The sequence below is a fragment of the Electrophorus electricus genome, chromosome 14 (genome assembly GCF_041902795.1).
Source record: "Electrophorus electricus isolate QZ-2024a chromosome 14, ASM4190279v1, whole genome shotgun sequence".
Classification (NCBI taxonomy): Eukaryota; Metazoa; Chordata; class Actinopteri; order Gymnotiformes; family Gymnotidae; genus Electrophorus; species Electrophorus electricus.
Window position 1 is genome coordinate 22,040,607 of NC_137510.1, and position 27,204 is coordinate 22,067,810.

General features: G+C 41.2%; 1 protein-coding gene across 2 annotated transcripts; it reads right to left on the reverse strand.

Annotated features, from left to right (window-relative positions):
• Nucleotides 1-920: 920 nt before the first annotated feature.
• ankrd28b (ankyrin repeat domain 28b) lies at nt 921-16,461 on the reverse strand. 2 transcript variants are annotated; one of them, XM_027000026.3, is made up of 28 exons: nt 16,261-16,461; nt 11,139-11,222; nt 10,792-10,870; nt 10,524-10,594; nt 9,554-9,754; nt 9,287-9,374; nt 9,007-9,149; nt 8,210-8,422; nt 7,979-8,057; nt 7,737-7,851; nt 7,521-7,603; nt 7,382-7,445; nt 7,172-7,240; nt 6,553-6,693; nt 6,316-6,427; nt 6,178-6,204; nt 5,996-6,070; nt 5,663-5,864; nt 5,327-5,414; nt 4,539-4,656; nt 4,175-4,394; nt 3,962-4,049; nt 3,793-3,876; nt 3,256-3,401; nt 3,017-3,099; nt 2,783-2,865; nt 2,603-2,694; nt 921-2,515 (listed from the first exon to the last, which is right to left on the reverse strand). In XM_027000026.3, exons 1-28 carry the CDS (start codon nt 16,285-16,287, stop codon nt 2,232-2,234), a joined length of 3,159 nt encoding a protein of 1,052 aa, XP_026855827.2. In that variant the 5' UTR covers nt 16,288-16,461; the 3' UTR covers nt 921-2,231. The 2 variants fall into 2 exon arrangements, with proteins under 2 accessions (XP_026855827.2, XP_026855826.2); XM_027000025.3 differs by having other exon boundaries at nt 7,382-7,603.
• Nucleotides 16,462-27,204: the final 10,743 nt, after the last annotated feature.

The window sequence follows — 27,204 nt, forward strand, 5'->3', positions numbered from 1 at the left end:
GTCCATCCATCCATATAACTTTCTGTGCTGTGTGTGTATACAGAGAGAAGCACACACACACACACACACACACACACACACACACACACACACACACACCAGTAATAACATTAAAACCACTGACAGGCAGTCCATTTAAGGACAACTGGTGAACTGGTGACATGGTCATGGGCACCCAAGGCTCACTGATGCGTGTGGGGAGCAAAAGCCAGGTCGGATCCCACAGAAGAGCCAGATGCCACAGGACACCTCCAGAATTTTGTAAAGTCCAGGCATTGACAGGTCAGAGCTGTTTTGGTGGCATGGGGGAACCATCCCAATATTAGGCAGGCACTTTTAACATTACGGCTGATAGGTGTACAATGCTGGGCAAAAAAGGTCTCAACAGAAAATAAATGGAGATTTTTGAACACCCAGACACATTAGTTTGAATTTTACATCAACATTTTGAAATCTTTTCATGATTTTTATGTCTTTTCATGATGTACAAGAAGACTGTAGGTGAATGTTCCTGTTTCCAACCGTCCCCCAAACGTTTGCTGAGGCAATAATCAGTGATGAGCAAATAGTGCAACAGATCTCATTAGCCCATTTTTTGACCAGGAGCAAACATTCATTATATTTAAAATTTTATTTCATACACTCACCAGAGTACAAGCCTATTGTCAGCAGAGGTCATACTAAGGAAAGGACTTCAGAGCCCTTGTCAGAAATTGCTGCAACATAATTTCTTCAGAAAAGATAGGGCCTTCCAAATCTTAAAATTCATATTAAAACACGAATCACTAATTCAGAAAAAAGTAATGTAAATGTACACTAGGAATGATGCAACTTCAAAAACATGCTCATTAACAATGAGGTTATGAATCTGGAAATATTCGAAACACAAAGGATGGCTCAAAGAAAGCACAAACAGAAAATGACAAGTCATTTCTTTATTCAGACAACCATAAAATATACAGCAATCTCCCATGCTGAATGAGTGGCGGGGTGCAGGCGCCAACAACTCTGCTGGCTCTTCTACTGCCTCGCTAACACACAAAAATAGGAAAGCGAATAGCTGCTCCACTTAAGCAGATTTCCAGTTTCAAATCGATTTAAAATCCATGTCTGAAAAGAGTCAAACAACTTTCACAGACCAAGGGCTGAGTGGTTTTATTAGCTAATAAAAGCCAAAAAAAAGCAAAGCTGAGAAAAAAATATATATACATAAGGTTTTAATATTCACATTTTACCATATAAGGAAATCAGATACTGTCCTGCTATTGGTTTACACAGTGTTCTTCATCCAGAGCAAAGCATGTTGGGAGCTTTTTGCTTTAGTTCAGTTTCAGTGCTTTACACAAATGTAGTGTTCTAATTGTGCATCATAGCTCTCCAAACTGCCCCTACTCTTTTGCATTCACACATTAACTCACAAAGGCACAAATGATGATGAAGTATGGAAACTAAAAATAAATACAGATAAAAAGAATAATTTATTCTTAAAGAGAAGACAGCAAAGGTTAGCTCGCACTTCACTTACAACCATTGCTATTAGCGTTACAATGCTAATAATATTCAATTTCCATCACTGGCCCTCTAAGATTTGAAAATAGGAAATGCTATGATTTTTCACTCTAGAGGGACAGAGGACAAATGTGTATTAAAATCCTGTTTTAAAAAATAAATGTCTCTCCCCCCCACGTAATTTACCAATTGTGAAATTAACTGTGCATGAATGTTTATATCAGTTTAAAAACTTTACAATCAGCCCTGTCGTTCTCTCTGGGGACAATTCAAAACCTCCCCTAATTTTCAAAAGTCAAAGTCTAAACAAATCGGTTTCAAACTGCACCTACAAACATTGGTCCCAGGCTGAGGAGTCTATGCTTTATTGCCATGTAGGGAGAAGGCCCATGTCAGCTGGCTGGCTGGAGTAGGTCAATAGTGGGCCACGGGATGAGACGAGCAGAAGGTACGTGGAGGTATCTGCTGAAGAGCACAAAGTGCTGGATGAACATGAACAGACAGAGAGAGGGACTAGGTAGGCCAGCCTGCTGGGCCTCTATGAGTGAGAGTCTGAGTGTGTGTGTGTGTGTGTGTGTGTGTGTGTGCGTGCGTGCACACGCAAGAGATAGAGAAACAAAGAGACTCTTAAGGCTCTGCGCAGTGGCCAGCTGACAGGGCCGTGTTGCCTCTGGGTGATTGAGACAAGCTGTGTCTCTGCTCTCCCTTTCCTCTCCAAACACTCAGTATGTCTCTGAGTCCGAATCATTGAGCTCGTCGTCCTTGTAGAAGCCGTCGTGGCGGCCAATGCTGTTGAAGCTGCAGTAGGAGCCGTGTTCGCTTTGCAGCATGGGCAGGCTGTCCAGCGTGACGCTCTTGGACGGGCCCGTGTAGTGGTTGATGGTGCTGAATGTGAGGCCCGGCGCCGAGCTGCTGCTGGCCGACACCGGCATCATGGTGGCCAGGATGAGAGCCAGGCAGTCTGCCACATCTTTATTGGGGGCGCAGGCCAGAGCAGGTGTGTAACCTGGGAGCCAAAAAGCGCCAGTGTCAGCGTGCGGAGGTCACATACAACAAATATGTCTTATGAAAAATAGGTGTGCATTGGAATTACCGTTTTCATCAACGGCTAGTACACTTGCACCCTTGGCCAAGAGCTCCTGTACAACGACCGTTAGACCATTCCTGGCTGCCACATGCAGGGGCCTACACACACAAACACACAAACTCAGCCACTAGTCTGGGAAGACCAGTTATCGTGTTCATTGGCCGCCATCCCATGAGTCATCCATACGTTTGTAAAGCTGCGTTGGTGGAGTTAATGAGATTTCGGTCTGTAATCTTTTCCAAGATCAGCAAGGCACTGGTCTCATGTCCCTAGAGAAGATAAAGACTGCCATCAGTTAAGAATGATTGAATGGTACTGCTTGATAGAATTAAATGCATGTGAACAAGAAAACAACCCATCACGACTACTTAAGAGCCCTATGTGAGAGCGTGCACGTGTACGAGTGTGTCCATGACAGACCTTACTGCAGGCCAGGTGCAGTGCAGTGTTTCTATTGCTGTCCTGCAGTGTCAGGTCTGCTTTTGCACTGCTAACCAGCAGCTCTGCCAAACCCACAGATGGAGACAGAGGCTCAGTGTGGAACCACACACCGGGCTGCTTCAGACAACCTGTTTAACACACCAACTCCCCCCACCACTAATATTTTACACTAGCCACCTTAACGCACACTTGCTAAACAGGCTTGGCTAAGGTCTTACCCACGGCATTCGTCTGCCCGTTCTCAGCTGCCATCATTAGCGGGGATTTGCCACCGGCATCGATGCTGTTCACCTGGGCGTTGTGACCAAGCAGAAGCTGCAGACACTCCACATGGTCAGTGAACGCCGCAGCATGGAGGGGAGACCTGCCGCAGGCCAAAGCCAAAGTTTGACACCATCTACTCAGTTGCTTGGGTCACTCCAACAGCACAGATTAATTCTTAGGTTACATTGAGGCTACGTGCTTTTGCTCTGCTGAGAGTTTAGAAGAGGGCTATAGTTTTGTTTTTGCTCTCAGGTTGCTATAATTTCAAGCTTGTCATGTTAGGGCTTCCAAAACATGCCCAATTAAAATACCAATTTCTCATTAACGATCAGAAACTTAACAGAAACTGTAACGCGGGATGCACTGCCTTATAAAACCACATTTTATAGGAAGAGCATTCATATAAACGGTGATACATGAATAAACCTTAAAATCATACCACAAATTTCTTATAAAAGAGGTGAACAAAACAAGAACATCTGTAATCCTACCTGTTTTTGGAGTCCGTAGCATTGACAATCACAGGACCCAGTGTGTCAATCAACATTTCAGCTGCGCCCTCGTTGTCATTAATCCTGCAATTCAAAAAGAAGCTTGAGTTTGCAATGGGAGCTTTCCTTTCTCTCACTTCGTCGTCGTGCACATGAAGGTCAGGCTTACACGGCACAGTGGAGAGGGCTGAAGGGGTTCCCCTCCGTCTTGTCGAATAGCTGCTGCTCCAGCAACACTTCGACACACGTGTCGTGACCTTGAAAGAACAAAAGAAAAAAGACATGACAATCATCCTTCTATCCAAAATCTCTCACACACAAAGAAAATCTCGTTTGCCTGGCATCGGCAAACCACTTGGAAGATAACCGCTCCTATAGTTACCATTGTAACAGGCCCAGTGCAGTGGTGTGTAGCCCTGGTGGTCTGTGATGACGGGGGTACCCTCCACGGACTGGGCTGCATGCAGCAGACCTCCCAGCACCCCCACATGGCCGCAGGCAGCTGCCAGGTGTACAGGAGAGCGTCCTCGGCAGTCCCGCACCATAAAACTGGCGTTGTGCTGCAGTAAGGCCTCCACACACTCCTCATGGCCCGTCACCGCCTGCAGAGGCCAGCAACCAGCCGCGGACACCATCAGTCACAGACGCACATACGTGGCTGGAAATCATTTTGTTTTAACAGAGGGTTTCTTTCAAACGGAAAGTTAGCCTTGTCCACTGAGCACACAAGACTAGAGATCGCTCACCCCTCGGTGGAGAGCCGTGCGTCCCCACTTGTCTTTGGCCTCTACATTGCCTCCTTTGTTGAGCAGAGAGTACACGCAGTCTGTATGTCCACTCAACACGGCCAGCATCAGCGGCGTCCTGTGGGGAGAGAGGGCAGCACACGTGCAGCAGACGCAATTGTGTGGAACAAGAAAAGCCTTGCAAACATTTCAAGACTCTTATAAACAAACAGACACTCTACAGATATGCTTCAGCTTAGCCATGTTGCCTCAGACACACAAACAGTGATGTTACAGGCCGTTCAGCCACATAAATTACAAAAGAACATTCTATTGGCACATTCTATAACCCGTTGCCATGGCAATAATTTCAGAAGAATTAACGTTATTGTTAAACGCCTCCTCTGACAGCACAGCTTCTGCCATTTAAAAAACATTACTAACTCTGCAGTAATTAATGTAATATAACGCAACATACTTTTGTTGGCATTTCTCCTGCAAATAACCTTTGAAGAGATGATTTTACTACATCATCATAAGACACGTTTGAGGGGTTGCAACGAAAGTAATCTCTTTCAGGCACAAACAATGCGGTTTCCAAAGCATCTTAAAACCTTGAGCCACTGAGGTTTTAAGGTGGCATAACAAAAATGCATTAGAATCCTTTCAGACCGAGCAAATGTTATTGAAGCGTTATGGCACCATCACAGATAGCTCTGTCTGAAAGGGCTATGGGCTTTTAAAGTAGATCCTACAAGGTAATGGGCTTGGGGGGGGGGGGGGGGGCATAAACGAAGCCCATGACTTACTGCCCAGTTCCATCCTGAATGTCGACTGCGCTCTGCAGGTCTGCATTTCCAATCAGTAAACGCAGACAGTCCGAGTGACCGTTTGTGGCTACAAATATTTTTAAGAAGAGAGAAAAAAAGAAAGAAAAAAAAACCCCATCACTTTCAGAAGATCACTACAGTGAAACACATGGCAAGCATACCTAACATATCTACTGCACGTTTTCACAGATATGAAAAACCTTGTGGCGCTGTTGCTGCTTAACAGTTTCTGTGATGAAGATTCAAAAGTTGGCCGGCTTGCTGCCGTGGTTTCCAACCAGGTTACTGACAATCATGTTTAATCCTCAGAGCTACCTGCTGCGTGGATGGGGGTGCGCTTAAGGGTGTAGTCCTTGACCAGGATTGAGGCTCCCTGGTTGATGAGCACGTCCACACACTCCACATGGCCTTTAAAAGCAGCCAGGTCAAGTGGTGTGTGACCCTGCACTGTCCTCACATCCAGATCCAGCAGGGACTGCACCAGCACCTCCAGAGCCTGGTGGTGCCCATGATACGCCTGAGTGAAAAAAGCATAAATGACACGAGACATCACACACACACACATTTTGACCTATCCACCCACCCCCATCCCCCGGCTACAGCTGTCATCCCCCGGCTACAAGAGGACTAACGGAACAGTGCACTCACAGCGAGGTGCAGTGGGCTAACAGGAGCACGCACATCAGAGTCGTTCAGGATGTCCGTCCCTGAGGTCTCCATTAGCTAGCAGACAAAACCAGATAGCAAAGGGTTACAAACTGCATCCATTACAAGGAACAGAAACCAGAGTCTAGCGCAATTTGAGATCAAAGGTGGTAACTGGTACTCACCACATCTAAAGGGGTTTCACTTGCAATCTGAAAGAAACAAAAATAACAACAATCAGGGCTTTGGGCACAGAAATGTCAGCATCACAAGACGAGTCAGAAAGAGCAGCCAGGGTTTGGACACTGAAAAGCTGTGCTCACCAGCTCCAGACAGAGGCGGTGTCCGTATGCAGAGGCGTAATGCACCGCATTATAGCCCTGATTATCTCGGATCCCTGGGTTAGCGTCATTCCTCAGCAAATACTCCAGGCACCTGCAGCACGGTAGGAGTCATTATGGACACTGCAAGCTAGAAAGGACGTGGAGGTACGTGATGTTCGGCCAAGATGCTCTGCTCCGTTTCCCCTACACCCAAGTCTGGCCCGTCCCGTGACTCACTTTCCATCAGAGTCAGAGGCAGCGGCGTAGTGGAGGGGAGTGCAGCCCCTCTTATCCAGGTCGTTGACGCTGGCTCCAGATCCCACCAAGGCAAATAGGCACTGATAGTTACAGTTCGCAGCCGCATAGTGCAAAGGTGTCCTTGGGAGAACATGGTGTACAGTTAAAATAACCTTTTTATATAGACAGATAGATAGATAGACGCTAGCAATGGCGACAATTATAATAACAATGTAATAACATCTCTAGGAGGCAGTAACATTGTACAATTAGAACAGCAAATGGTAAGCAGTTGAAAGGGGCCTCCACAGAGATTCATTTTTGAGAGGAACATGGAGGTTTGACTTGGGCTATACATATACATATATGTTACACCAGCTACCAATCAAGCCACAGTTTGTGCCTCAGAAACAATTTTATTCTTTTCATATATTTTTATTTTCATAATCATTTATTCCATTTCATTTTTCTGCTCTTCTATCCTCTACCTTTATCCATTTCATTTTTCTTCTACTTTTATCTTTCTGGACAGCACTTTGTAAACCAAGTTTTAAAACACTGCTCTATAAAAGTAAAAAAAACAACAAAAAAAAACAGTTAAACTGAAAAGTTAACTGACCTCCCAAAACTGTCCTTCTTGTTGAAATCTGCCCCTATGTTGAGGAGTAGATTAAGACAATCTAGGTTCCTGCAGAGGAAATTATAGTTCAAATGTAAATTATCAGGGAAGCATCTGAAACGCCTTTTTTAATCTACAAGTCACCATTAACCTAACCAACGACTAAATCAGAAAGGAAATGATGAGGAAAGGAAAACAAGGTCTTCTCACCCCCCTGCCGCAGCAGCATGTAAACAGGTCCTCCCGAAGTCATCGGGAGTGTCTATATCAAAGCCTGCGGAAGGAGAGGCATCACTCAGTACGCTGACCGATAAGCTGACTGAAGCTGCTAGCAGGAGGGGTAGCTCACCGGAGGACAGCAGCTTGCGGCAGCAGTCCGAGAAGCCGCTCAGTGCGGCCAAGTGCAGAGGGAACATGCCGTGGACCCCCCGCCTGCAAGAGACAGCAGAAAGAGCACAGGACAAGTGGCGGGTTGGTGCCAGGTACTGTGCTAGACTCCCAGGCCCGCTATGGTGCCGTGGGGAGAGGTGTGGGGCGGCGGCGGTGTGGCACGGCCGGAGCTCACTTCGAGGTATCGGCTCCGTTGGTGACGAGAGTGCTGATGAGGAGCTCGTGGCCGTAACGCGCGGCGATATGCAGGGGCGTGTTGCCATTCTTGTCCTCACAGTCAATCTCTGCACCTGCGCGAACGGGACGCACACGGACACATCACTACATGGACCTCATTCGGCTTCATGCCACGTGCATGGTTAATATGTGAAAGAGGAAGCCATTACGGAAGCATTCCGCGGACTACCCATTACCCACCATTTTGAATGATAGCCTGAGATCGTGAGAACCTCCCATGAATTGCAGTCATGTGCAGAGGCGTTTTCCCATCTTTACTCTAGAAATGAGGGGAAGAAGAAAGAAACGTCAATGAAATAACCGCCTCTTCTGTGAGAGTGTACACTGCAGAACAGACAGAACTGCACAGTACAGCACAACAGGTTTTCCTTTTGTGAAATCTAGAGTGGGGGTGTTTTACGAGGTTCTGACCTTGATGTTGACGTCTGCCCCGTTGCCCACCAGCAGCTCGAGGCAGAGCGCCCCGTGGCGTGAGGCGGCCGTGAAGTGCAGGGCGGTGAAGCCCTTCTCGTTCACCTGGTTGACGTTGGCCCCGCACTCGATCAGCTCGTTCACCACCACGTCCTGGCCATTGTAGCAGGCCACGTGCAGAGGGGTGTTGCCGTACGCGTTCGGCTCATTGATCTGGAAAGAGAGCGCGGTCACACTTTGTACAGAATGCCTAGATTCTGCCCCAAAAATATTACAGGAGTAAAACGTTGAGGCTTCCTTTAACCAGCTACTTATATAGTGTATTGGCTGAGTTAATTGGCTCACATTCGGAAACTTTTCCTATAACACACAGTCTTGGTTTTTGGAAAGAAGAAAGCCTCCAGAAGCTATTGTACAAGACTAACAGTTGCCACAGGTGAAGGCAGTGACTGCGTAAAACCTGTTTTGCTGCAGTTTTGTAACAGATACTAAAAACATGGACACAAACAGTACTGCTGGTTTCATGCGATTTCTCTGTCTGATGCTTACACTCTTGTGTCACCAAAAGGGCTGCACAATTCATCTCAGGCTGGTTGCAGTTTCTCTGTGTGCAACACCCTGGTCAAGTTAAGCTCATCTCAACAGTGGATGCAGCTTTGCTGGATCAGGCGCTGATGCTGGCAGCCTTTCCCTGCGACAGTTTACAGCCACACGCTGCCGCACAAGCTTCTTACGCACTGCTACCATGTTGTGTGGGTCATTCCAGCGTCACACAGATGCCCGTAGAGAGGACTTACATCTACTCCCAGGTCCAACAGGTACTTGACGACGCTGATCATCCCACTAGAGGCTGCAGCGTGCAGAGGTGTGTAGGCCTTCTTATCTTTACACGTCACCTCAGCACCATGAGACACCAACAGCTTCACCACATCCAAGTGACCTGGTAGGAGGGGTCACAGTGTCACAGTCAGGCCCAGGGACATTATGCTTGGTTCAATGCTGGAGGCATAATTGACACCAACATCGTGCATTAGCTGCGGTTATACAACCACTCCAGCACAGAGAACAAAATCTTACCCATGTATGCGGCCCAGTGGATAGCCCGCCGATCCTTCTTGTCGAAGGCGTTAATGTTAGCTCCTCTGGACAGAAGCAGCCTCACCATCTGACAAAACCCCACCAAAAAACCCAGCATTTGACATTTACAGCATTATAGTGTTGCACCAAGACATTTCACATGAATGTTCGAGTTACAAATATCATAACTGCATGTTGTTTCTCTAACAGCAAATTTCCATCCTCAAATTCCCTTTCAGAGTTTGTGATGGGCGAGTGGGCACTGACCTCCAGGTGTCCGCTGAAGGCAGCGTGGTGGAGGGCAGTGCGCCCGGCGCGGTCTGACACATTCACGTTGCTAAGCAGGGGAACGAGTGCCTCGGCACACCGCACTGCCTTGTTGGCAGCAGCCACATGCAGCGGCGTCTGCCAGTTCTTGTCTCGCGCGTTCACGTCTGCCGAGTGCTTCAGCAGCACCTGCACCGCCTCCTACAGGACATGGAGAGAAACGCGCAGCCATGGGACCCTCTTAAAATGTGTTGTTTAATGCAAGAGCAAGAGACATTATATTACCAACATTTATGCATGCAATCTGCCCCACAAAAGCTTGGGATTGTTTGTTTTACTGGTAGTTTGCAATGACTAACCAAGGTTATTTTGAGAAAAACAAATGTCACAATAATTTAAAAACATTAATAGCTTTATCAAAAAAAAAAAAAAAAAACACAACCAAAAAAAAGGCAACAAGAAACACTCAAAGCACTTTCAAAATGCCTATTAACAATATTTTAGAAAAAGACCAACCATGTTAATATGACTATATAATGACTAACAATAAACCTGCTCATACCAATACCAAAGAATTCACTTTGATGAACATTAATTTAAAAATTATTATTATTATTATTATTATTATTATTATTACATTTATTCAGCACCTTTCTCAAATTCGAGGACGCTTTACAGTCAGATATATTCAAAAACTGGTTTGGTGTTAACAAAACCATTGCATGTATTCTTTCTTGGTGAAAAACATTTCTTCAAGAGGAAAAGAAATTAAAAACCCAATTCATTTACTTTTAAAGCAAATCCCAAAACTATGAATGTATATATAGCATTCCATAATTGTAGAATGATAGTAGATACAGCATGCATTATGTAAATGAGGTGTATGGTAGCTGTCTGTAGGGTAATTCTCAGCACACATTATATAAAGTAAGGTGTATGGTAGCTGTCTGTAATTCTCAGAGAGCAGTACCTCACTGCAGGAGGCCACTGCTCGGTGCAGGGGTGTCAACCATTTATTGTCTTTGGCATTTACTCTTGCCCCTACGGAAAGATGACACCATGGGTTCAACTAACAAAACCAGCTTTCAATACACCACATTCAAATCAAGCTCGGGGTGATCAAAGGGATATTAAAATAAGATAACAAATAAGGCAGCAATATAAAATACAAAAATGAAGCTTGGCTTCTATGAGTCAGAAAGAATTTGCAGACCAAAACAAAACCAACTTGAGTTTACCTGATAAAATGAGGAGCTCTATGATTTCAGCATCTCCTAAGTATGCAGCAGCATGCAGTGGGGTCCTCTTTTCATTATCCTAAAGTACACAGAGATAGTGTGTCTGACGGCAGTATGAATCCCACCAAAAAGGCAGTTCTAAAATATTCAATTGTACGCAGCCATTTGCTCTCCTGTGCAACAGAGAAGTGAAACCACAAGTAAACTACATTTTTGTTCCCCACACACGTACAAATGGAATCTTACCTGGAATCTTATACACATACATACCTACATATACATCCATCACATATATAAATGTACAATTTGAATTGTTAACTGAAAAGAGAACCAAGGATGCATGTTACCTGCACATTCACATCTTCCTTCTTGAATATGAGGGAACGCACTTCATCTGGGTCAACGTTGAATATAGCTTTCAGCAGGGGAGGCTTGAAGATGAGAGAAATTCATGAGTCTTTGCAGAGCTAGGCCACTACTCAACAGCTGTAAGCAGTTCTCTTCAACATGGGAGGGAGCAAATCTAGAGTTTTTGGTATCCCCAAAACACTACCTGGTAAGGTCATTTAGCTTCCACTCTTTAATGCATTAGGAGAGCATGGCCCTGATAGTCACACTGCACAAAACAATGACAAATGACCTTTACACAGCAACACAAACAGCACATTGAAATCCATTTCTATTCACTGATGTGCTGGAGGGAAAATTTCAAGCAGTTCAGCTGCTCCTCTAAAAATCCAACACACACAAAAAAGACTCATTAATACATAATCCAGAACTCTTTAATACATAATCCCAACATGCACAAGTCTAAGCCAAAGCAACCTGCGTTCACTCCGAGGCCTTGAGCAAGGGACTGAGCAGACCCAGGCTAAGGTCAAAACTGCAGCCACATGATGCAGCCCACAGGCTTTCACAGCACTCTTAGTCATCAGTGAATATCGAAAGCCCATTCAGATCCACACATTTTCAATCATTCTGATGACCACTGTTACAAATTAGGCACAAGTCATGAAAACTATTTGGAAATCACACCTCCTCCATTCCAAAGTACTTAAGCAGATGGTAGTACTATAATGCGAGGCGCCTGCAAGCTCATCCCAAATCCACACGATACACAACGCAGAACTACTAGCTCTTCAGGCACTCGCACAAATAAATAAGATGTTCCTGCCGGCAACTTGAGCTTCTTGCTTATCGAGGAACCAGATGGTTAATTTTTTTTGTTCTCTCAAAACATTCAGATAACTTCTGTAAACAAGGATTCAGAGGCAGAATATAACCGAGCAGTCAGGCGCATGGACAGGCTTGCTGGCACCCAGGTCTGTATGCATACACAATTAGCAAACTACTTCTGAAGACAGCCGCTTTAGGCTACTGATGAGATGAGAAGACATCTTTAAAACGAGGAATTTTAAATTGCTCAACAAGTAAGAATATACAAAATGAGAAACACAAACCAAGTGCACATATCTCAAACAAGCTATACAAATGTGTACTTGTGATGAGGGTGTAATTCATTTTAAAGGAGGATACATCTATACATATTTCCTTCTTTTGTATAGAGATCAATCATTTGACTGATTGGTTCAACAAATGAAAAGCCTTACATTCTAGCTCTTCGTGACTAGTGGTTGGTGGCTGCAAAAACAAAATCTTTAATTACTTCCAAGACCTCAAATTGTTCAGTTTGACTAAAATACATTGTTCAAATAAATTACTCACACTGTAACTATAATATAAAGCATGACATTCTTATATATATTATTCTTTTTATATTACCCTTTTCCATATTTTTTATTTTATAATTGTCTTTCAACACCAGTGTTACTGGTTTGTGTGTTGTAGACCTCTCATCAATTTTAAACACGTGACCTGCTAGTGTTTGAATGTCTTTTGCAGTCAGCTCCTGCTATTATATCTGTTCAAAGGCAATTAGACCATTTGCCTTCTTTACACACTTTTCTTATAAACCCTATAAAGCCATGCCTTCACCTTTACTGATTTAAATAAAAGCAACAGGTGAGTGTAAATAATTCAGCAATTTATTCTAATCGACTAGACCGGTCAAATGTAAGAAAAAGATCAACGTGTTCTACACCCGATTTTACAACAGGTTTTGCTCTACTGTGCAGCATAACTGATGCAGAAACATCAATCAGTTCAAATATACAAAGATTAAAGGAGAGAGTGCTTTGAGCTCAGTGAGATTAATCATTAACACAAGAAGGCATGTGCTAATATTTTGAAATAGGAGCATCTAGCAGCAACACCAGCTCAACTACAAAGCTGTAGACCATGCAAACACACAGAGCAGTGCCACATAGTGTGGGGGAGTGAAGCATATAAAAACATCTCGTCTTCCTCACCTACATCACAAGAACTGGGTGTCAGACATTTCATGACATGGGCCAAGTAGCTGCACACAAGCCCAAGGCTGGGGTGCCATTAAATACTTTGCCAATAGACTCTGGAGCAGTGGAAACTCGTTCTCTGGAATTATTAATCCTGCTTCACTATCTGACTTTGATGGGTGAATCTGACTTTGCCCAGTTCTTTATGTTTGCCACCTTCTCTTGGACCACTGTTGTGAAGATGACTAGTTCCTGCTCTGAGAGAATGCGGTGCCTCCTAGAGCTTCAGAAGTACTTCGCTTGCACAGCTGAAAATATTTACTACTGCAAATTTTAGTTCCCCTCTCTCTGACTGTAAATAAACAAACAGTCTAATATTGCAATTAATTCAAAAAGTACATTTTTTGCAGCTCTACATTTACCCAACTTTGAACATCAAGACATTTATCATCTGAGACGTATCCCTTATGGTTTCCTGTGTTCATTATGATGCCTCCAGCATCCCAGTGAGTTAAGCCATGAAGTCTGACCAAAGTATTTACAGTAGAGCAAATGAATATCCTCAAGACTACAAGCAGTTGTGATAATTTAATTTGACTCAGACTGAGGTTACAGAAGTTTTTAATCTGCTGAAATTTACCTGGCGAGTTGAATCAGGACTGTTACAGGAGATAAAGCACTAAAATGTGCAGTGTATGTGCAGAACTGGGATTGAGCAATACCGTTTCAAATGTGATGTGCACTGATCCAGGTCTACAGAGTAGATGTGCAAAAGAGCGGGTTCCTTACGGATCTGTCCCTCCTGCATATTTTTATACTGGCCTGAATATTAAATATCTGCATTTAAATGTCTGGATCTCTGTGATTATACAGTAAATAAAGCCATGTTCCTGAAGGTGCTAACTTATTTGGCAGTAGCGCATCAGTGGGGTTAGTCAGACTAATACAGTGCTTCAGAAGCATCAGCTCCCTGTGGCTTTGAACTGGAAAGACCAGGCTTTCCTACCCACACAGGAAAACACAAACAATACAAATGCTTCTCCTCTTATAGGGCAGATTTCCCGCTAATAATCTGGTCTACAGAAAAAACCTTCTGAGCAGGATTTCCGTACACGGACTAAGCATAGTTCCAGGCTGAAAATGTCCTTTGAAGAGAATTCATGTTATTTATAGACACTGTTCATCATGATTAAACCTTGCTTATTATTTTCCACAGAATTCAATTTAGTTGAGTAATTTTTGACAAAAAAAATGTATATTCCCATATGATTCAATAGGCCTAACCAACACAAAGAACTCACAATTTAGGCTCTATGCTAACGAGAGTTCTCTGGAACTCTTGACTATGAGAAATATGCATGCTATGAGCAACTGGAAGAGTCACATTCTTGAGTATTGTGAAACTGGCTACACAACATACTGTTTTAATGGGAGAGACTCCAAAGGTTGATAAGACAGCTCATTTTTTCCTCTCATGCAGGGCACTTGCCCTTGAGGTTTACATCACAGACATTCCACACGCATCATTTTGGCTGATCTTTTTGAACAACAATTTACTAAGAATTTATTTACTAAAACTTACTTATTAAATAGCTAACGGTACATAAAATTATCTATTACCTTAATTAGTGGTGACATATTAAAGGATTATACAGTTTGGATCGTTTGATATGAACAACATGCATATCTACAACGCCAAAGAAGAGGAAATGACCTTAACACCAGGTTTAGAGCTTGCCTGTTGTTCAGGCAAAATCATTTAAGGCTCCGTTCAGACGGTGCGGAATCAATCAACACAAGCTTTAGCTGAGAGTAGTATGGGAGCAACAACAGGGGACCACTTGTACTCCAAGATCCTTGAGTTTCAAAAGACCCCATTAGCGCAGTCTGACAGTGCTAAGATGAGACAAAGCAAAGTTGTCACATATAGCCCGAGAGCTGAAATGTTTCATGTCCTGAGATGAGCCCCACTAGCTAATGCATCACCATGGTTATGAAATTTTGGTATCTCTTAGCCTATCGCTGACTGACCACATGGTGGCTGTCGAAAATGTCTTCGTGTTCTAAACACGTAAAACGACCGATTAACGATGAATAACCACAGCCACTTCTATAAGGACAAACTGCTAAATGTAAACACTTAAAATACTGTGGCCTTTTGTAATGATACCCCTTGCGAAGAAACGACCTAATCAAACAATGATGTGTAGCTTGTCTTGCTCTGACAGGCTCCAACTACTTATCTATTTCACTGTTCGGTTACAGCATCTCTGACATAATTTAATGCGAGTATAACATTAGCTGAACACTTCGTTAAGGTTTATATATTAATAAAGTTTGTGTAACTAGCTAGCTGGCCGGTCAAGAAGGTATTCAAAGGAACGGGACCCCTGTGATTACAAACTTGTTCACCGAGCAAAGTTGCTAAGATTTCCTACTCTTTTCAGTCGAGTTGAGACTCTAAGCGTGCTTCCACTGGCTTTTAAATTACAACAAACGCCGTCGTATCGAGTAGATGAACAGATTTTTTAAAACGCAGACATTTTCATTCTTGCTGAAGCAACCATATTGAGCAAATATTCTAATTACCGACAAGAAAGTGCCCTTGCTAGCTATCTAGCTATGTAACTTTGTAACACACAAACCATAATTCGGTACAGTATGCAGACATTTGAGACCATAGGTACCGTTTTTTTTAACCAGTTAGTTAGTTAGCTATCTGTCTCTCTATCTAGCTTAGCTATGTTGCCGCCATGGCCTGCATACAAATAGCTAGCTGTCTAGCTAGCTAGCAAGCTAATGCTAACCTAGCCACATTAACGAGCTAACAACATAAAAGCACGATGTCGAATGTTGTAGCTAGACACTTAGCTACCACTCCATTAACGTAAGTACCACACATGCCAAACGATTAAATTTTTTAGTTCTACAAATTCCAACGAGGGTTAAACTACAGAAAAAGAGCATGCTTACTAGCCGGGTCGCTAGCTAAGTTAACCTGGTTAGCTAGCTAGCTAAATTGGTGGTTGGTTCCCCTGCTAGCTAACGTTGCTAAGTAGCTAGGTTAGCTAGCTAGCTAGAAGCAGCCTGGCTAGGTAGTTCAGACATCACTCACCTGGTCTCGAATTTTGAGAACCACCATCTTCCAACAATCTTTCTGGCTCTCATGCAGAAAAGCAAAAGTTTATTTGACCACCTTCTGAGTGCTGATACTCTCTGGTCGTGTAACTTTAAGAAACTTCCAGCAAGTCCTTACATTTCCTTTAGCTAGCTACTAAAGGACTGGGGAAAGAAAACTCCATAACATTACCGCCACTACGACACTGCAAAAACAGTGGAAATGATTGGCTAAACTGACACTACGCAGCGAGTTACACAGACATTAATTGGTCTTTAATGAGTTGGGGGTCAGCACAGTCCTTTCTTGATCTGAAGAAATGTACAAGTGGCATAGTTAATTCTAATAACCTATGATTATACGATTCAACGTCTTACTATATCTTAATTTGCAGTTCTTCTTTACAATATAATATTAGCAGCACGATTAACGGGAATTTACCTGTGGGTAATATACTGTTTATTTATATTGCTACAGAACATGTTTTCGCAGACACACTTGGGGTTTGGAAGGTAACTTTAGGTCACTTTAAGATAACATTTTGGTCACATTTAAAAATTGTAGTTTGCTATTTTTTGAAAATATGCTTACAATCAGTAATATAAAGGATAAGATAATACAATAACTTCCATTTACTCTTGCATTTCTTTCAATTCAAACACATAAATAAAAGCCAACTTTCTTTCTATGCATACATGGATGTTTGCATGGATACATGGATCTTTTATTTTTTAACCATGTAAGGTATCAGTATTTCAAATAGATTTTTGACACATAAACAGAGTCCTAACTTTTTAATGGAAACCACTTTGGTGCAGGTGCATTTGTTATGAGACCAGTGACTCTTAAAACAACAACAAAAAAAGGATAGTAAATCTTCATAATGATATTCACAAGAAACACCAGATGTCACTGAATCTTTAAGGCATGAGTTTACTCTTAGGTACTTTGCTAAGTAATTGGTAGGTGTACAGTATACCAAAGCATTTTTAGACTGTGCCAATAATATTTTTATTGATGGGTAGAACCTTTTTTGTACTATAGAGAGGTTTTATGGTATATACTGCAATAGTAATAGTTCCACTACAGGATAAGCTGCTGAACCAGGGAAATGAAAGGTCTTCTGCATGTGTTAGTGGATATTTCTCAAGAAAACATCTCATGTTGTGGAAAATGACAGTGATGTAACAGTTTTTAATGTCTTTTTTTATGTTGTACAGAAGTGCACTTATTTTCTTCTCACCCTTTGTCTTTTCCTGTTGTTATGATCGTTTGGTTGTTAGAAAAATAATGCTCACAGTATGTAATTTTGTAGTTGTAAATATAACAATCCCAGTTACAAAGCAGCCCTTCACTTCACAAGCATTTTTACCATAAACCTTGTTACTTTTCAATCCCAATGAAAAACCCAATGTGTGTTTTACTTTTCTATAAATTAGAACTATATTATCTTTTTTTTTTTTGCTATAACTTCATATAAAAAATAAAACTTGTTTTCTCATATCAATGACTCTTTCATATGACTTGCTCTTCTTAAAAGCCTTATTACAGCCTTATTGCTATTTCAAAATTCTATACATATTTTACTTTGTGAAAAGGAAAGGTTATCAGCTTTATGCAATATCCCATGTTTTATAATGTAATTACATTAAGACAAATTAAAGTGTTAGCATGAAGCAGCCTGAGTAATAACCTGATGCATAACCACCTGAAGAATTCAAGATCAAAGTCATAATTGTGATATTTTCCAATTGTGAAAATATACTATGAAAATATACTTTGGCATAGTAGTCTATCTACACTTTTCCTTTATGAGCAAGAAAGCAGAAATGTGGCAGGTTGTTTGGGGCAGAAACCAGACACGACCGACTAATGGCATTAGAAATGGCCATGTCAGGAGCATCTATTCACACTTGAATTTCCATGCTTGTGTGGGCCCTGAGATCTGGTTATTATTCTTGTGTGTTTGTTTGTGTGATTATTATTGTGTGTGTGTGTTTATGCTTAGTCCCAAGAAGGCTAATCTAAAGAACTTGTGTAAGTATTTTTGAACTGACATTTTGAACTCTTGGTTTACCAGTAATGAAACATTTTCATATTTCATGTCTCCAGCTACAAACTTTGACCTGTTTCAGTGAACATCAGAGACCTTGGCAAGTCTTGATGTAAACCAGTGGGAATGTTTGAGAAGCACTGCATGAGAACAGTACAGGGAAGCCTGCTTACATATCATCTTAATGTTTTAGCAGCACAAATTTCTTCCTTTGTCTGGGTTTGTGTCTTGTCAAATAATTGTTGTAACTTTTTGTTTTTTTCTTTTCTTACAAGTTGGGCCCTGCGCCCCCCCCCTCCAACCAATATATGATATTCGGTGTATAAAAGATGCAGGATTTCGCAGGCATCCACAAAGAGCATTGGATTTCTTTTCTTTTGTTTTCTTCTGTAAGTAAACAGTAGGTGTTTTAATCTATTGTTTTTTTAAATGTATTTCATGTATTGTAATGGTTTTGGGGTGAGTGGGGGGAGGAGGAACATGCCCTGTATGAGTGTGTTGGAGACTCTGACAACATTGAACTTTGCTTTCTGGTGTCATGACCACACCATCAGTAAACATGGCTTTTTAACCCATGCTCTTTTTATTTATGAAATGCCCTGTGATCTGAGAAACCCACAATTGGTGTTTTATTTCATTTTTATTTTTATTGTATTACATAACATGTTTGGCATACTTGTTCTATCCACTTGCTATTACAAAAGATTGACTGAAGTGGCAGAATATAATTAGCTAGTTAGTTTGCTTAGAAAACAAACCGACAACAACAACTTTGCCTCACTTTAGCATCTCCCTGTTGTTCATCAACGTTGCACCACCTGAAAGACATGCAAATCTAAGATCATTTGTGTCTGTATGTCTCCTAATAACAATAATACTATTCCTACAAAAATAACACAAGAATGTGTACTGTGTATCTGCATCAGAAGAAAAAATGTGTGTGTGTATGTGTGTGTGGGTGTGCTTGTGAAATAACATATCACTGAAAGTGCATTGAAATATTTCAGTGACATGGTATTAGCTACTGGTGGAAGCGTGACTCAGACCCAGTAATTTTCCATGTACAGCAAAACTGACACAAAGTCCTTAATTTCGGCAGTTCTGGCATTGAGCAGATTCCCTGGTCTGTTGAACTGTGTGCTGCCCGGTATGCTCAGTTGTCTGATCAATCTTCTGGTCAGTGAAGAGCCTCTAGAAATATGCAGAGGGTGTCTGGACTGTCCCTGGAACCAGAAAGTGGGAATGTCCTCCTTGACCCGCTTTATCTGTTCGCACTTTTCAGGAAGAAAGGGATTTTGATAGACTTCTGAAGAGACGTCAACAAACCTCTTCTTGTTCCGCCGTTTCTATGCCGATGGCTGTAATTCTCTGTTGAGTGTAGGGATATAATCTGGATAATTTCCATTCTCTGCAGCAACAAGATATGGAGTCTCAGAGTCAACCCGGCTCAGTGGGTAAAAGTGTCTCGATGAATCAGTATCTCAAGCGCATCTAGCTATAAAAGCTGAATAATTGTCACATTGACAAATTGTTCTCCCAACATGCATGCACATCAATGCCAGAGTAGGTAATAGGAAATCTGGGAAGCTTCCCGTTGGGACACTGGGTTGTTGGTCCTGCAGGATTCTGGTGATGAAATCAGTAAATGGAATAATTCTGTAAAAATAGACCATTGTGTAGACTGGCGTTGAAGTTGTGCAGCCTGAGAAATGTGACTTGTGCACCCGGTAGGCTCTTACTCTTGCACACTTGCTGTCACAGACACTATCAAAGAAATGTTCTCAAGAGCACAGTCTTTGCTGTCTAAAACTTTGGCAAACAGTATTGCTGTCACATGTAAATCAACAGTCCTGGGGTGGAGTTATATTTGCTTAAACAGCTGTAACTCTTCAATGGGCCCAACAGTTTTCAGGAAATATTTAACAGTTATGCCACTAAGGATTTACATTGCATCTGTTACATGCAAATCATAGTCTCTCAAGAACTGTTGGACTGATTTAGCCTAAACTTTGCATTCTGCTTGTCAAGCTAAGGATATCGTGACTGTAAAAATATTGCTGCCACTATCCAGTAAGACTTTGGCATGCATTTTATCGGCTTTACATTGGCTACTACACACGAAATTTGAATGATCTATACAGGGAGGGGCTTTCTATAAGTTTGATAAGTTTGATAATGGTTGGCCAATAGGGGGCACTATTGCTTATTTCAACATGAACAACAAGCATATTTCTTACACCATTCAACTTAGTAATATGTATTTGTAGTCATATAGTGCAGCCAGTGGAGGCTGACAGCTTTGCAATTACAAATACTTAGAAAAAAATTCACTTTTCTGCTATTGCTGATCGTTTGAAACCATACTTTTTGTATTGGATTTTTGCCTGATTGTGTCAATTATTCGTAAAACAGCATTTATCTCCCAAAATGTAAATAAAACATTTTGACTTATTTGCACTTATTTGACTGTGGTTGCTTTACCTCAATCAGTCAGTGCATGCTGGGTGTTTTAAGCGCAATAAAATATCTGTCATGGGCTGATTTGCAATATCCCATTCTGAAGACAGTAGCCATGCTTGGCACAAATTGGCCTCAGGGAGGTTATACATCGGCAATTTTGAAATGAGTAAAAATGAGTTAAATACTGAATGTATGGAGAAGAGTATGCCCTCATTTGATGCAGTTCAGGGAGCTTGACAGCTTTCTTGACAGTGATTTTAAAATCCTACTGCTTTGCTACTGTTGCTGATTTATGGAAATATGCACTTTTTAAACTAGTCTTAGTACTGTTGCAAAATACTCTCAGCTGTTATTCAGGAATTCTCATTAAGATTGTGTAGTGGATAGCTGACATTTGTTGGATTAAAAATTGTTGTTAAAAGTTAGTGTCTCCCTTCTCCCTCCGCATGGACTGTCAGTTTACAATCAACAGGATAATACTGGTGCCACCCTGTCACACCATTAATGGGAGGAACTCTAAAACAACACCAAGTTTTATGGTTTGGCCAGAGGCTAATGGCTCTCTGTGGTCCTTCTACCCTTCTCACCTGTGAACTCTGAGGCTGAAAACCAGACTGAAATATGAGATTCTGCCTTGACTATCCTAGGGTCTTTTAATAATGCACGTTTAAATCTATGTTTAAAAATTCCATCAGATGTTAAATTACACCGGATCAAATGAACTCTCCATGTGCATTCCTCTATCTTAAAATTAATCTCTTTACGACAAATCTTCCCAGAGTTGTAATTTATTAATTGTATCAGATATGATTTTCTTTTTTCTCCATAAATCCATCGTACCACCCTTTAGTGAGAAGTGTTGTAATATTATACACTGCTAAAAAAAATAAATAAAAAAAATTAAGGGAACACTTAAGCATCACAGTATAACACCAAGTAACCAGTTACATTTTAAGGATAACAAGCTATCCAATTAGGAAACATAAGTGATTGTGAATCAATTTCACCTGCTTTGTTGCAAATGAATGTGACAACAGGTGCAGTCGAAAGGCAATAGCAAGACAACCCCCAAAATGGGAATAGGAATAGGAATAGGAATGGTTTTGCAGGTGTTGGCCACAGACAATTACTCTCCTTACTCTTCCTGACTGATTCTTCTCTACAGTATTGTAGTTTGGCATTTTGCTTGTGTCATTTTCACTACTGGTAGCAGCCCATTCATGTTGCACATGCTATTGCACGAATGTTTGCTGTGTCTCCCAGCACAGTCTCAAGAGCATGGTGGAGATACCAGTTCATAGGGCATTACATGAGGAGAGGGACACAGAGGGCCATAAACCCAGCAGCAGGACTGTTATCTGCTCCTCTGTGTGAGGAGGAACTTCAGGAGCACAGCCAGAGCCATACAAAATGACCTCCAGTGGGCTAATGGAGTGCACGTTCATGATCAAACTGTTTAGAAACCAGGGTGGTGTGAGGGCCTGATGTCTTCTAGTGGGACGTATGCTCACAGCCCAGCACCATGCAGCTCGGCAGAGTTGGCAGGTCCATCACTGGTGCCCCATTCTCTTCACAGATGAGAGCAGGTTCACACTGAGCACATTTGGCAGACATGATTCTGTGGTGATCCACGACTGTTTTGGCGGTAGGTCAGTGATGGTTTGGGGATGCATATCATTGGACGTTTGCACAAACCTCCAGATAATGGCCAGTGATACAGTGACTGCTGTTAAGTACCAGGATTAAATCCTCAGAGCCAATGTTGTACATTACGCTTGTAGAGTGGGCCCTTGGTTCCTCTTGGTGCAAGACAATGCCAGGCCTCATGTGGCCAGAGTGTGTAAACACTTCCTGGTTGACGAAGGCACTGGTGCCATTGACTGACCCTCAGATTCTCCAGAACTGAATTCAGCTGAGAGCATCTGGCCTGTCTGAAATCACCAAGCAGAACCACCGACTGTCCAGTAGCTCACTATTGCCCTGATCCAGGTCTGGAAGGAGATTCCCCAGGACCTCATCTGCTGTCTCATCAGGGGCATGCCCAGACGTTGTTGGGTGTGCATACAGGCATGTGGGTGCCATACACTCTACTGAGTCACATTGTGATAAAGTTCCCAGTGATGAAATTCACAAGTTTTTTACCTTGATTTTCAGTGTGATTTTGGATCTATCCCTGAAATGGGTTGATTTCCTTGACTGTTATGCCATTTTGTTCTTAATGAAGTACACAATTTATATCAGTAAAGAAGTTCAACTTGAATATTTTGTTCATTGAAAATCAATGTGTGATTTAAGTGTCCTTTTAGTTTATTTGAGCAGTATATTTCTCTTTCCACAGGTTTAAGTTCTAAAAAGTAATACATGAGCAATTTAATGTTGCATCCACCATGACTTCAAACTGTATAATAAAGTTAAGTAATATCTGGTTATCTTAAAATAACCCCTGAATTACCATGTTTGTCCTGTCTTTGATTAACCTTTGCTTACATCATGCATATCACCAACAAAACCATTTCTAATTATGTTTACCGGTAATCTTATACAAATTAGATGAAAATATATTAGGTGATTTTATTGGTCTGTATACTTACTGTTATCACTGATTACTCAAACATCCTACTGTAAAGGTTGTGGTTCATGGGTGATGTTTCTAATTTCTTTGTGCATGGATCAGTGGCTACATAATAGAGCTTGTGACTTTAATGAACTCAGACTGAATTAACCATTAATAATTAGTTGGAATTAATGAATTTTTCCTAATTTTAGTTTTAGGTTTAAAAAACCTAATTTTAATTGTCAAGTTCATTGAGATATTCATATAGCTACTCGATAAGAACATTCAGTTATGAAGTTTTAGGTAAACTGCAAATTTTGTGGCATTTTGCTAATAGGGAGTACTATAAATGAAAGAAATAAATTGTCTATATGATCCCATGCAGTGTTTATGCTAGTGTTTATATTGAGCAACTCAACCGAACGATCACACACTTTACACATTTATTCTATGACCATGATTTACATTTTTTTTTCTTTTGCTTTATACTTTTTTCAATACTGCTTTTACTTGTAAGTAATAGCTTAGTGGACAGGAATAAGATTATCTGGTCATATAGGTTTTGAAGGCAATTGTTATTGATCCTCTAAGTAAGTCTAATACATTTAGGTGGTTATGTAAACATGCTCCTCCTCCTTCTCAGTATCAGAGATACAATTTGTTTAATTTCTGCTATTCATCAAAAATATAATTGCTGGGGAGTCTAGAACCTGATATCTGATTATGCTTTCTTTCCCTGAAATTGTCACACCATTATCTTTTTCTCAGCTTTCAGACGCTATCCTTTTACAACGTTGCCACCCAGTGGATATAATCGAGATTACATTACTCTGTTCAATGAAGGGAAAAATGACAAACCCCCAAAGATGAATTATGCAAGTTTTTATTACAGAAAACAAGGTCGACCCGTTCGGTTACAATTCAAGTAAAGAAACAACTAAGTCAGATTCAATTATTTAAGTATTGCATTGCAAACTTTGTAGATTTTATACAGCTTATTTAAGAAAATGTGCCACGCTAATGAAGGTGTTCTTGAGTCCAGCACAAGAGTAGAATGTTCTCAGAATGTTTCTGATATTAAAACGTGTAGTGATATATAGCACTGTGAGAACAGGTGGCTTGTGAATCGTGCTGCTAGCGAGTGCCATTGTTTGTGGGAAAGGAGTACTTGTCTTGACATTTGTTTCCCATTGTAGTGGTCCTGAACTCTAGAAAATCCAGTAAACCAGACACATTGTTGTAAAAGCTCAGATACAGGAGCTGCCAGACAGTGAACTATTGTAACCGATGAACTGTTTGTAACATGCTATACCATGGAACTAGAAAAGGAAAATCTGGTAGGAAGACAGAGATGGGGATCAAATTGGTTGAAACACTTAATTGGATTATTTTTATTAATAGTACAGGTTAATACAGAGCTTACCATCTTACCTTGTTATCAGTTAATGTCACCATACAATACATGTTATAGGTATTCATGCTTGAATTATGCTTCTTTACCATTTTTGTTCTCACAGATAAATGGATTTGTATTGTTAGTCACATGTAATGGGACAGTGTTTTCTGCTGCCTTCACTGTCCAGGACTATCTGTGATTCCATCAGGTCATTCTCAGTTATGCTTTCAAATCTCAGAAATTCATTACCCCGATTAACTCTGGTATTTCTGGTATTACAACATGTAACTGTTGCCCTTGTTCTAACGGCACAAAAACATACCTAGTACATAATTTATTGATGTGTACCCAAGAAAAGCATATGGGTCAACAGAGATGGATTGTTAGACCTCATCCAAGAATGATAGTAATGCATTCTCTACATAACACTGAGATTACATGTTTTTTAATTGATGCATACGAATTATTTTTAATGTTGGTTTGTGATCTGTTCCTTTATTTCCCTTCTCCAGGTCACCCAAATACTGATACTCTCAGTAATGCACAGTGCTGTTAGGACTTTTGAGTCTAGGGATTCCCATGACTTCAGTAGTTATGAAACTCCACAGTAACTGGCCCCAAATTTAGAGTAGAGTTGATGTCTCATTTTCTATAAACAGAATTGCTCTGGTATTTCCTCACTGCACTCAGACATAGGGTTGTAAACAGATGCCAAATTCAGCAGCATTGTATGGGTAGCTTGTTGAATAGACCATGAACCTAAAAGGCTATCATGTCAGTTCAGTAATTACATCTTTTTTTTGGTGCATAGTTTGGAAAGTGGATGCTTAGTTTATCACAATGATTGTAGGTTCAGATAGCTGTTCACATCAGAATCAGTCAAATCTGTAGGACAACACAGTCATTTGTTCAGCGTTAATGTGGCTAAATCGTATTATTGTGTAGCGTATTATCGTATTATTATTAGTATTATTGTGTACCAACAGTGATGTGTGCTGGTAGTTGTTTTAGTAAAACATCCAGACACTGCTATGCCTGATGAAACGTGTGTATCATGAGCTGGTGAACTTTAACACGTACAAAACCTGGAGTTCTTATTGTGTGTGCAGCTGCTCTCAATGTGATGTGTGTGTATGTTTATTCTTTGCAGTCAGACATTGCCCATCATTGTCGAGTGTTTATGACCTTTTCATACAGAAGACAGGGAGGAGTTTTGCTAACAGCTCCATTGGGCTCTGAACCCCAGTAGCTCTTCACAACCTGGGCAAGGAGTGCAGGGTAAGGATGAGATTAACAGTGCCATTCAGAAAAATGGCATTTCATACTATTAAAGAGGCAGCAAAATAAGCAAGCCATTCAAATACCAGAAAAATGATTTTACTCTTTATTGTTTCAGCTTGGCCAGCAAGGACATGTGGGTAAGGAGAATAGAAACATGAAACACATGTTTGGTGCAGCCCTGTGTTGTAATGCATAATTAAAAGCTTTAGATAGTAAGCCACAGTAGTAGATTAGGTAGTGCTTCTTCTCATGCCAGGACTACAACTGAAGAAGGATTTATGATTGTATGTCATTACATGTTGGAATTCATGGCAGTATGTTTATAGTGTGAATGTGCTGAGGGGAATTAACTGTGGCATGCGGGCTGTTGGGAATTGCTCCCATGTTGCTTGTTGGAGGCACCCTCCTGTAGCATCTCAGAGAATACACCAAACACCTGCAAACAGCACTCGGCTGCTTGAGCTGCCTTCATCACGACCTTGGAAACAGCTTGAAAGGACAGGCTGGTTTCAGCATAAGTTCATTTTCTAACACACAGCCATCACTGGATCAGGTTTCAGTAGAGAAAAGACTGATCAGTGTTGTAATTTTATATATTAATGACAGCTGCACAGAGAGCGTGTATAATGAACAACAAAGATATTTCTTTTGTTCAGTAATATAAATTCTAAGATATAGCCTGTTCACAGATAGATTTATATTACATAGAACATCAGGTAATTCAGAGTATGAAAATAACATTTCTTTGATGAATTTTCTTTGCAGCTAACCAAGATTTACAATTATCCACGTGGTTTTATGTTGACTTAATTAAAGGAACTTGAAGATCAGTGCCCATTTCTTCTCCCTGTATATTCCTTGTGTGTGTGTGTGTGTGTGTGTGTGTGTGTGTGTGTGTGTGTGTGTGTGTGTGTGTGTGTGTGTGTGTGTGTGTGTGTGTGTGTTTAAATCAAGTACATATGTCTTGTCTGTAAAACAACTGAGTTGTTTTCTGTACAAATATGAAGACACAATTGACCACCTATTCAATCATGCAGTTCGGTACTTGCTTAGTTCAAAACTGTAGCACACTTGCAGTTTTGAACTAAGCAAGTACCGAGTTTGGTGGCATTGGTAAAAACTCTCCTTGAGTTCTAAACATTTTTACTGATGCTAAACTCCCCTGCTTGGTAGTGTTCTGTCAAATTCTTGTACTAC

Excerpts from the sequence above, each read along its gene's own strand:
- ankrd28b (XM_027000025.3), bottom strand. The coding sequence starts at position 16,287 with ATGGTGGTTCTCAAAATTCGAGACCAG. Across the intron at positions 8,423-9,006 it reads TGTTGGACCTGGGAGTAGAT|ATCAATGAGCCGAACGCGTA; the intron begins GTAAGTCCTCTC and ends CTCTCTTTCCAG. Across the intron at positions 6,205-6,315 it reads ACCGCCTCTGTCTGGAGCTG|ATTGCAAGTGAAACCCCTTT; the intron begins GTGAGCACAGCT and ends TGTTTCTTTCAG.